Source organism: Galeopterus variegatus, unplaced genomic scaffold (genome assembly GCF_000696425.1).
Source record: "Galeopterus variegatus unplaced genomic scaffold, G_variegatus-3.0.2 Scaffold690, whole genome shotgun sequence".
Classification (NCBI taxonomy): Eukaryota; Metazoa; Chordata; class Mammalia; order Dermoptera; family Cynocephalidae; genus Galeopterus; species Galeopterus variegatus.
The window spans coordinates 315,057-325,780 of NW_007726801.1; the positions used below are offsets into that span (position 1 = coordinate 315,057).

The 10,724-nt window shown below is 44.3% G+C and overlaps 1 protein-coding gene across 1 annotated transcript in view; it reads right to left on the reverse strand.

Moving 5' to 3' along the window:
- The window catches only part of TBXAS1 (thromboxane A synthase 1 (platelet)), a 150,757-nt gene that overhangs the window by 91,339 nt on the left and 48,694 nt on the right, over positions 1–10,724 (reverse strand). The window contains exon 4 of the mRNA XM_008571487.1: positions 1,731–1,847. Coding sequence (XP_008569709.1) covers positions 1,731–1,847 — 117 coding nt within the window. The remainder of the gene's footprint in view (positions 1–1,730; positions 1,848–10,724) is intronic.

The following is a 10,724-nucleotide window of genomic DNA, read 5'->3' on the forward strand; positions in this document are numbered from 1 at the left end:
TCCCGCCCGCCCCTCCCCCCTCTCCCAGCCTGGGAAGAGCGAACTGAGCATGCCCTGGTGGAGCTGTCACTCTCCCGTGGAGCTGTCACTCTCCCGCGGATGGGGGCTGCCATCGTCCCATGCTGGGCGGGCAGTCGCAGCATCTCGGGACCAGATGGGGACTCCACTTCTCAAACAGCTATACCAGTAAAAAAGGAGAAATCTTTATTTCCTCTGCCTAAAACGTGTTTCCCTACCTCAGTTGGTTCCATCTCTTCCCTCGCCCTCCAGACAGACTGTCCTAGCGGGCTTCAGAACACCCTCGCAAGTCAGGCGTGGGTAAGAGACGCAGTCAGCAGAGACGTGAGGAGTGTCTTGGAGCTGGATTCTAATCTTGCCCGGCTCCTTACCGGCTATGTGACTTGGAGCACCTTATTTAGTGTCTCTGTACCTCAGTTTCCCCCTCTGTAAAATGAGGGTGATGATAATAATGGTATTTATCTCACAGGGATGTGATTGTGTTGATACAAATCGGAAGCCTCATTGAAAACAGGCAGGATCACTAGTTTCTGCGTGAGTTTAATTGGATATTAGGAGGCGTGGAAGCCTCGCCTCTTCCAAGGACTTGAGAGATGTGTAGGCATTCAGTCAGGACCGCACGGGTGAGCACCTTGAGCTTAAGCTGAGAGTGGCTTTCACTCACTGAGCTGAACGCAGGCTGCTCCAAGCTGGGCATTCTGGAACTGCCAGGCATGGTGGATGGCTCAGGCCCAGGGCCCTTGGCCAAGCTCTGGAAGGTCACTTGCTCCAGAGTTGCCCATGTACCTGGGACTTATATGAGGAGGCTCTTTAACCACTTCCCATCAGAAGGGCCCAAATTCTCACTCCCAAGTTGTTGTAGAATTCAGAACAGCAAACACTAAGGCCAGAGCAGCAACTGAGGGGCATCGGGCTCAGACACAAAACCCAGCAGTCCGGATTAGGTGTGTGGGAAATGGGCCAGGAGGCAGTGCAAACACTGGGTTTTAGGCGCATGGCTGGTAGGGAAGGGTGGGCCATTGGGTAGGGGAAGGAGAGAGCCCATGGCCTTCAAGAGCTGGCAGCATCTCGTGGAGCCTGCTGTACCTCTGACTTGGCCTTGAAGGTTAACCTGGGCATGCGCACCCACCTAGAGTTCTGCCAGGAAACATCCCCTTACTCCTCCCCAATAATCCACAGCTATCTCATCCCTATTTAAGACTTGTTTCAGCAAGATTTGCTTCCAAGCTGTTCTCTATCTCCTTGCTATGTAAAGTGTGGTTCACTGCTCAGAAATAAACTCCTTACTTGGGAGGCTGTCAGAAACGCAGACTCTCAGACCCTGCCCCATACCTACTGAATCAGAATCTGCATTTTAACAAGCGCCCCAGGTGATCCAGTATACACGAATGTATGAGAAGCTCTGTCGCAGTTTTCTCCTAGGTGAGCCCGAGGTGCCTCGAGCAGTGTCTGAGTACACAGCCGAGCGCCAGCAGTGCTTGTTGACTCACAGTTGATTGATGGCACTGGGGATGGGAGAGGCTGAAGAAATGGAAGGTGCTCGAGACAACCTCCTGTGTTTTTTGCCTGACAGGGAGGAGGGGTGACCCCAGCAAGCAGAGCTTTTGATGTGACCTTGGGCAAGCTATGCAACACAAACTGGATGCTTCATCTCAACTTAGAGAAGAAACCTGTTCCTTAGAGGAGGAGCCCCTGCGTTTCCTGTGTCTTACCTCGTTCAGCTTTTCAGGACTGAAAGCAGAAGTCAGGACACCTCTGACCTCTTCCCATCTTTTGTCACGTAAAAACAGAATGCTGTCAGCTACTGGCTTGGACTCCAAACCCGACGCCTGATGGAAAGTAACAAGCAAAGGGTTAGGACACAAGTATAGCCAATGGCTATACAGGTTCATGATAAACACCCTGGTTAAAGTCCACCAATGACCAACAAATTAGGATACTTCTCTTGCAAGGGTACAGAAGACAACAGAGGCTCATGGACAGTGACCTAGAGATTCACGGCTGAGGCCCAGAGGGAGCAGATGCAGAGGCTGTGCTGGCCCAGTTCTACCCTGTTACAATGTGGTCATCACCACGGGAACAACCCGGAGGTTTCTGCAGAGAGTGGGGGCTCCCTGAGGACAAACAAGGCCAGCTTCCTGGAGATGGGCTCATCCTTTCTGGGACTGAGTTTTATGTCTGAACTCTGAGGAAGGGGTTTTGTGTGGCTGGTTCATTAGTTTGGGCCCAGAGTTGACAGACTCATGCATCCAGGTCCTCGGTGGGGAAAGAAGAGAGGGGAAAAGGAGAATCCCCTGGAAGCGTGTCCCAGCAGAGCTGCTTCCAAGAGAATGCCTGTCACCATGTTTCTGTGTTCTATCATTCATTCATTCATTTTTTCTGAATCAACAAACATTAGTTGAATGCCTAATATGTATGTTATGGGCTGAGTTGTCACTCCCCCTAATTTTATATGTTGAAGTCCTAACCCCCAGAACCTCAGAATGTGACTGTATTTGGAGATAGGACCTTTAAAATGGTAATTAAGGTAAAATAAGGTCATTAGGGTGGGCCTTAATCTAACACGACTGGTGTCCTTATAAGAAGAGATTAGGACACAGACACACACAGAGGGTAGATTGTGTGAAGGCACAGAGAGAAGACGGCCACCTACAAGCAGAGGAGAGAGGCTGCAGAAGTCAACTCTGCTGCACCCTGATCTCAGACTTCCAGCCTCCAGAATTGCAAGTACATAAATTTCTGTTGTTTAAGCCTCCCAGTCTGTGGGGCTTTGTTACAGCAGCCCTGGAAAACTAATACAATGTTCAAGAAGTTGGCTATATGGTGTTGAATGGAAAAGACTTTGCTTGGGCCCTCATGGAGTTGACAGTCAAGTGGGGAAGCAGAGAATAAACTCATAAACTAACAAATAGATATCATTAAAGTTTACGGGAAAGCCAATGTTAAGAAGCGAAAACTAGGATGAAGCTAGGCTGGAAGCATTCAAAGGGATTTCGGTTTCCTTGTCCCTTCTTCCCAGGCCATCCCGTTCCTTCCTAAAACCAGCTACTCCCACCAAGTGGCTAGAAACGGTGCCCCCACAGTTGGTCTGAGCAGCTCCCAGCCCCGGGGCTGCAGGATGTGGGGAGGCAGGGGGACTGGAGGACCAGGCACTCTTCAGAACCACATGTGATGTATGGTTATACTCTTTCTTTTCACTATTTTAATTATAGTTGAAACATGACAGCCAGCCACCATCATTCAAAAGCCTTGTAGAAACTCCTATTTAGAGGAAAATTATAATTTTCTGATAAAATATGAACACTAAGATGAGCCATAAAACATAACTGCAAAGCATCTAGGGGGATTTAATTATATATTAGAACTAAGTTGCTGGGATATTTTTCTGCAGAGCAATACCTCTCTATATTTAGAATGAAATTCTTTAGGAGTGCCATGGCCACTAAACAGAATTATGGTTTTATGAAATTTTTGGAACATAATCATTTGTTTAGGTTCCAGAGTCAAAGGAGAAAATCATACATTATGTATATTTATACAGAGGCAAAACTGAATTCTGTGCCACATTAGATACAATGAACTATCTCACTCCAAGAAAAGTAGGGTGATGGTTTATGTGGTTCTGATGAGACAGGATGAATTAGAGATAGGAGACAAGATTGATTGCATTTTGTATTTATCCTTAAGACCTAAGTATTGGATCCATGCTATTTTTTATCTTGCACCCGAAAGAAAAATCTAGTCCTCCATGCAATATTGTCAGCATGGTCCTCAAGCACCTCCCTTACCAACCCACCATAACACCATTCTCCCCTCTGCCTGAAGTCCCTTTAGAATCCTCCATTTTTTGATGGAAAAGTTTGGGTGCATTGGTTACAGTAATGTTTTTGTTTCTAGATGTCATCTTATAAGAGGGAGAGCAGCAAATTGGTCATTTCAAAAGAGCAGTCAGAATAGCTAATAATATTGTATTGTAGTTTCAAGACAGCCAAAAAGAAAAACAAGAGGGTCTTGAATGTTATAATCACAAAGAAATGATAAATTTTCAGGTGATAGATATGCTAACTGTCTGATTAGATCATTATACAACATATGCATGTATTGAAACAACAAACTGTACCCTGTAAGCCTGTACAATGAAAAAAATATTTTTAATTAAAAAAAAGCAGTCTGATGGTGAGAAGACATTAAATAATGTCATATATGAAATAGTTGTCAGATTTTGGAATGCTTAACCAGAAAAGAGGAGACTTGGAAGATCAGATAGTGGCACTTAGCCTGTGCCCAGCAAATATGATTGAATGCATATTACATGGAAGAGGGAATTTAAGTTGCTTTTGCAACTCTGAGGGGTGCAATTGTGTTTAATAGTGGAAGCGATGGGGGAAAATCCAGCTCATCTCAGCGAGATCTATCCCAGTAGTCAAAACTCAGAATTACTTGATAAAATAACCTGCCTTGAGTGACGAGCTCCCCATCACTGGAGACCGTACACCACTTCTTGGAAATACTGTACAGGAAGCATGAGCATCCGGAGGGGTTTGGTCTCAATGACCTTCAAGACCTCTTCCAACCTCTTAGACTTCACCTCACTCAGGCATTTTTTTTTTAATTAGTTTGTCTACATATAATTTCTTTTCATTGTGGCAAAATATGCATAACATAAAATTTACCATCTTAACCATTTTGAAGTGTCCAGCTCGGTAGCGTTAAGTACATTCACATCGTTGTGTTCCCGGACCTGCATCATCCTGCAAAGCTAAAACTCTGTGCCTATGAAACGACACCTCACGCCCCTCCCCCAGCCCCACCTACATGTATTTATTGATTAGATTTACTGAGCGATTCCTTGAAAGGTACAAAGGATTTTCTCCCAAGGAATGAGAAACAAGACTGGTAAGTCTGATGGGGGCAGGACTGTGAGTGCTGGGCAGGAAGGGGACCCTGGGTGTCAGGACAGCAGGTCCAGGGAAACAGAGCTTTCTAGACTCCTGTCTGTCAGCTTAGCCTTGTGTCCCAGGAGTCTCAGCAAAGGCACTCCCAATCACTCTCTGCCAGGGGTTCCAGACTGCAGGCCACAGGCAGCCACAAAATCAATGTAGTGGGTGGCAACCGGCATTTAAGAAAGAAAAAAAGAAAGAAAAAAAAGGGGGAAAGAAACAAAAAATAGAACAGTAGAAAACACAGAGACGCATGTCACAAAGTCAGGGTAAGCATTTTGTTATTGTTGCCCTTGTTCAAGATTGGTGCGTGTGTGTGCGCACGTGTGTGCGTGTGTGCGTGTGCGTGCGTGTGCACGCGTATGTGTGTGCGTGTGCGTGCATGTGTGTGTGCATGTGCGTGCGTGTTTGTGTGTGTGTGCGTGTGTGTGTGTGCGTGTGTGTGTGTACGTGTGCATGTGTGTGCGCACACACGCGTGTGTGTGCGTGTTTGTGCATGCACGTGTGTGTTCGTGTGTGCGGGTGCGGGTGCGGGTGCGTGTGCGTGTGTGTGTGCACGTGCCTACCCTGTGTCAAAATGTGAAATGTGATTGTTACTGTAAGTTATAGTTTGAAAAGTTTGAAAAACCCATTCCAACCCAAACCCCAAAACTGGGAGCCTTCCTCTCCTTCAATTCAAATCCTATGAGTCACGACTCTAAACTCTCTCTTTAATTGGCCTCTTCTCTTCAGCCCCACAGCCACCATCCTGGCTGATGTCACCGCTATCACAACCCCCAACTGATTTCCCTGCCTCCTGCCTTATCTCACCCACCCATTCTCCACTCCATAGGCAGTGAGATCTTTCTAAAGCACAAATCTAGCCCTGTCCAATGAATTCTCTTTGTGCAAACTCCTTGACTTGGTTTATAGGAGCCAGCATGCTCTGGCCAATTCCCCGCCCCTTCCCCCAAACAACACAAATCCCGAAGGAGTTTTTTAACTTCCTAATCCCTGATAGTAGTAGTCTGAAGACACAGGGAGAGGGGCTTTCTGGAAGCTCAGGCTGTGTTTTCTATTCTGGGCTTGGGCAGGATGATACAGTAGAAAGAGCATTGCTTCTAGAGTGAGATCCCTGGGTTCAAACCCTGGCTCTGTGTGACCTTTAGAACTGTCTTGTCTGGGCCTCAGTTTCCCAATCTGTAAAATGGGGATAATAATGCTACCTACCCCTTAGGATGGTTGTGAGACTTCAGTCACTTAACAAATATTTATCGAATGCCTGGTATGTGCTGAGCCCTGATTTATGGTCTTGGGATACATTTGTGAACATGACAAAGCTCCTTGTCCTCACAGAGCTCACATTCTAATGGAGAAGGCAGACAAAAAACATAAGTCAATTGTATAGTATAGTGGGGTGGGGCAAGGGGAAGCATTGGACTCTTAGAGGAGGTGAGTTTTGAGCAAAGCCTTGAAGGAGCTGGGGGAGTCAAGTCCTCGGCATGGGAACCAGTACAGCAGAGATGCTAAGGTGTGCATGAGGGGCCTCGGAGGCTGGCGTGGATGGAGTGCAGTGACCAAGAGAGGCTAGAGAGGTCACAGGAGGCCTTGGTAGGACTTTACTTTGAATGACATGGGGAGGCATAGTAGAGTTTTGAACAGAGGCATGTCTTGAGCCGACTTCTGTTTTAAAGAATCACTCTGCTTCAGTGTTGAGAACAGACTGTGAGGAGCCAGGATGGAGGCAGGGAGAGCCATCAGGAAGGAGCACAATGCCCAGCAAAGAGAGGATGGTGGTCCAGATCGCGGTGGTGGCCACAGATAGGGTGAGAAGCAGTCAAACTAGGGATGCTTTTGAAGACAAGAGCCAACAGGATTTGACTTATTCCCACTTTTAAGAGATTTTTTTTAAAAGTTGTCTTTAGGAGTCAGTGCAAGTTCACTAACAACAAGTTGTGCCAAAGTAACCTCATTCTTTTTTTCTTTCATAGAGAGACATAGCTACAGATGTGGGAAACAAAACATTTTATGATTTCCAAGGACATTCTTGTGGGGAAGGAGGAAAATAATGGGTTGATAAATAATTCTGTTGGGTGATTTCATGGCTGGTAGAACAGCCAAAGATAAATAAAATTCTATCAATCTGGAATCAAATGGACAACCACTGGCTTCTACACTTAGCCCAGTCCAATTGAACATTTTATTTGTTATTTTTGTAATGAACTACTGATCTGCAGAAATCACAGCTGAGAAGATTAATGTTCACAGAATCATGATTTAACATTAATCTGGATCATCTCATGAGCCAGCATAAGCTGATTCCAAAACCTGACAAAGACTTAAAAGAAAGGAAAATTGTAGGTCAATGTCTCTCATGAACATGGATGCAAGAATCCTAAACAAATGTTAGCTAATATAATCCAGTGATATGTTAAAAGAATAACTCATCAAGACCTCCTGGGAATTATTCCAGGGATGCAAACTTTGAAAAACAATGTAACTTGCTGAATTAACAGAATAAAAGAGAAAAACATGTATGATCTCGACAGATGCAGAAAAAAGATTTTGATAAAATTTGACACCCATTCATGATAACAACTTTCGGTGGACTACGAATATAAGAAACTTCCTCAACCTGATAAATTACATTTACAAAAAAACCTCCAAACACCATACTCAACAGTGAAATACTTAACACTTTCTGAGATGAGAAACAAGACAAGTACGTCTACTATCACGCTTACAACAATTTTTTTTATTTTGGTGGCTGGCTGGTATGGGAATCTGAACCCTTGATCATGGTGTCACAAGGCTGTGCTCTAACCAACTGAGCTAACCAGCCAGCTACTATCATACTTACATTTGACATTATAGACAGTGCGATAAGGCAAGAAAAAGAAATAAAATATGTAAAAATTGGAATGGAAGAAGTAAAACTGTACTGATGGCATAATTGTGTAAAATAGAAAATCCAGGAAATAGTTAACAAAAAAACTATAAGAATTAACATTAAGCTTAATAATATTGTTGAATATAAGTTCAATATGCAAAAAACTATTTTATTTCTACACATAGGCAACAAAGAATTGGAAAATAAAATTTTAAAAACATAATTTAAAATAACAGTAGGACTATCAAATACCTATGAACAAATTTAACAAAGGCTATACAAGACTTCTACACTGAAACTATGAAACATTGCTAAGACAATTTAATGAAGACCTAAATAAATGGAGAGAGATTCCACCTTCCTGGTTTGCAAAACTCAAATTCTTCAAAAATTGACAAGCTGATACTAAAATATATATGGAATGAAGGGAACTGGAATAATTAGGCAATTGATATCCAATTGCCCCAGTTCCATTTGCTGAAAAGACCACCCATTACCCACTGAATTGAATAATGTCTTTGTCATAAATCAAGAGATCATGTGGGTGAATCTATTTCTGGACTCTATTCTGTTCTGTTGGTCTATTTGTTTATCCTTGCTCAATATCATATTCTTTTAAATATTATAGCTTTATAATAAATATTGAAAATTAAAACATACACCTACCCTTGTGACCTAACTATTCTACTCCTAGGTACATGCTCAAAAGAGCACTCTCTTGATATCTAAATGTCTATCAACAGAGAATTAAGTTGTGGTTTTTTTATACACTGGAATACCACACAGCAATAAAAAAGATGAACTACGTCATCTTCATATACAGTATGGATGAATCTCACAGACATTATGTTCAGCCAAAGAAGCCAGAATAAAAGGACACATACCATAAGTTTCCATTTACCTGAAGTTCAAGAGCAGGAAAAATGAATCTACGCTAATAGATGTCAGAGGAATTGTTACCTCTGGAGGTGGGGATGGGTCTACTGAGAAGAGGTATGAGAGAACCCTTTGGAGTACTGGAAATGTTCTATATCTTGAGCTGGGTGGTGGTCCCATGGGTGCATACATATATTATAATGCATTGAGTTTATTAAGATTTGTATATGGAAGTTATCTCAGTTTTAAAAAATACTAAATAAACATAAATATTTTATTTAGACAGAATTGAGTGCTGGATAAACACCAACAATAGCCAAACCAATAGATGTAACTTGTAGGGCTTCATATTTAGGTTAAAATTTTAGATGTTCAGAGTATGGGATGGATCTGAGAGCCTTAACTGATCACAGACTTGTTGAGCTGTGTTGGGGTGTCATTGCCAGGAAGAGAGGAAGCCTGTCCTATGCACTGATAGGAGCAGTGTCCTATCAGTGATGTGTGACAGGGTTAGACCTCATTATCTAGACAATGGTTTCCAGTCATGGACCACATTTTAAGAGGGACATTAATGCTGACAGGGCACGCTCTCTTCTCAGGAATCCCCTGACCAGTTTCGACTTGGATTCTCCGTCTTCTGTACATAACTGGGGATGCCACTGTTTGATGACCACATTACCTCTGACATTTTGTAGGTGGATTGCAGCTCTTTTCCCACTGGTTCATGTCAGTCTCCTTGACTTTGAATGATCACCCTAGCTTCATCAGCGTCTCTTACAGGTCTCCTCTGAGACCAGGTGACTAACTTCCTTTCTTTAGCATGCATTCTCATTAGGTATCACAGGGTGAATTTCTGTGATCCTCTGTCCTCCTTCCAGGGGGGGACCCTGTTTGGAGCCTATAGCTCTTTTGTTCCCACCTCCTAAAAGAGGAGGAAAGGAGGAGACCTGAGTTTAGTGAAGAGACACTGAAGGCGGGGGAAGGTCAGGGAGGGAGATGTGGGTGGAGTTTGCCCCCCTGCTGAAGAGAAGTAGAGTTGGGGCTGACAGCAGGAGGAGGACAGAAAATCCAGCAGAAGGGCCCTCTTGTCTTCACTTGTTCTGTCCAGAGAGCCGTGCCTGGGGCAGTTAGGAGGAGGAATCTTTAGTAGGATGAGGATGAGCTCCACAACAGGATCTGTGGAGACTCCAGTCTCCAGCCCTCCCTGGCAATCACACAGCCGCAGCTGGGCGGCTGCCATGCTCAACAGAGGCGGGCCAGAACCTGGGAACCCTGTGACCTCCCAGCAGTAGCCAGAGATCTTGAGCTGGGTTTGCTGTATTCTATGCTGAGGGGTTTCAGAGTTCAGCTCTGAATGGTGCCTGTTATCAAGCTGTGAACATTTACGAAGCTGCTATGTTCCAGGCACGATGCTAGCACTGGAACTGTCAAGACAAAGAACGGAATCCCTGCCCTGGAGGAGCTCACGGTTCACTTGGAGGGTGGGTGTGGGGGTGGTTTATAACCAACAGTTGTCGATCTTACAGCTCACGAAGGGCTTTTCACATTATTTCATCAACTCTTGGGTAATTCCCCAGCGATTAGGAAACACTGCTCTGATAAGTAGCAATGGCTCAAGTCGTGGCCTCATGGCTCATCTAAGACGTCCCTGGACAGTGAACATGTTTGTCTTTTCAGTTAAGTTCTCTTAAAACAGAGTCTAACTTCTTCTTAGGCCAGCTAAGCACAAACTTTAAACTTTGAAGAATCACAGAGTCCTGAGGAATAAGCTATTGAAGAAAACCCAAACTTCGGCATTCTGTGCTGGCAGAAGAGAGTGGCCATTTACTGAGCGCTTATCATGGGCTGAGCCAGCAATTCTGACCTGGCCCAGTGGAGCCACGTGAGAACCCCGGCTCCACCACAGTGCTGCAAAGTGCAGGCAACGCCTCTGTGCTGTAACTGAGTGTGCATATTACTACGTATTAATGGGAAGGGGATAACAGGCAGAATAGAATTTAAAGCTGTAGCCAAAAAAAAAA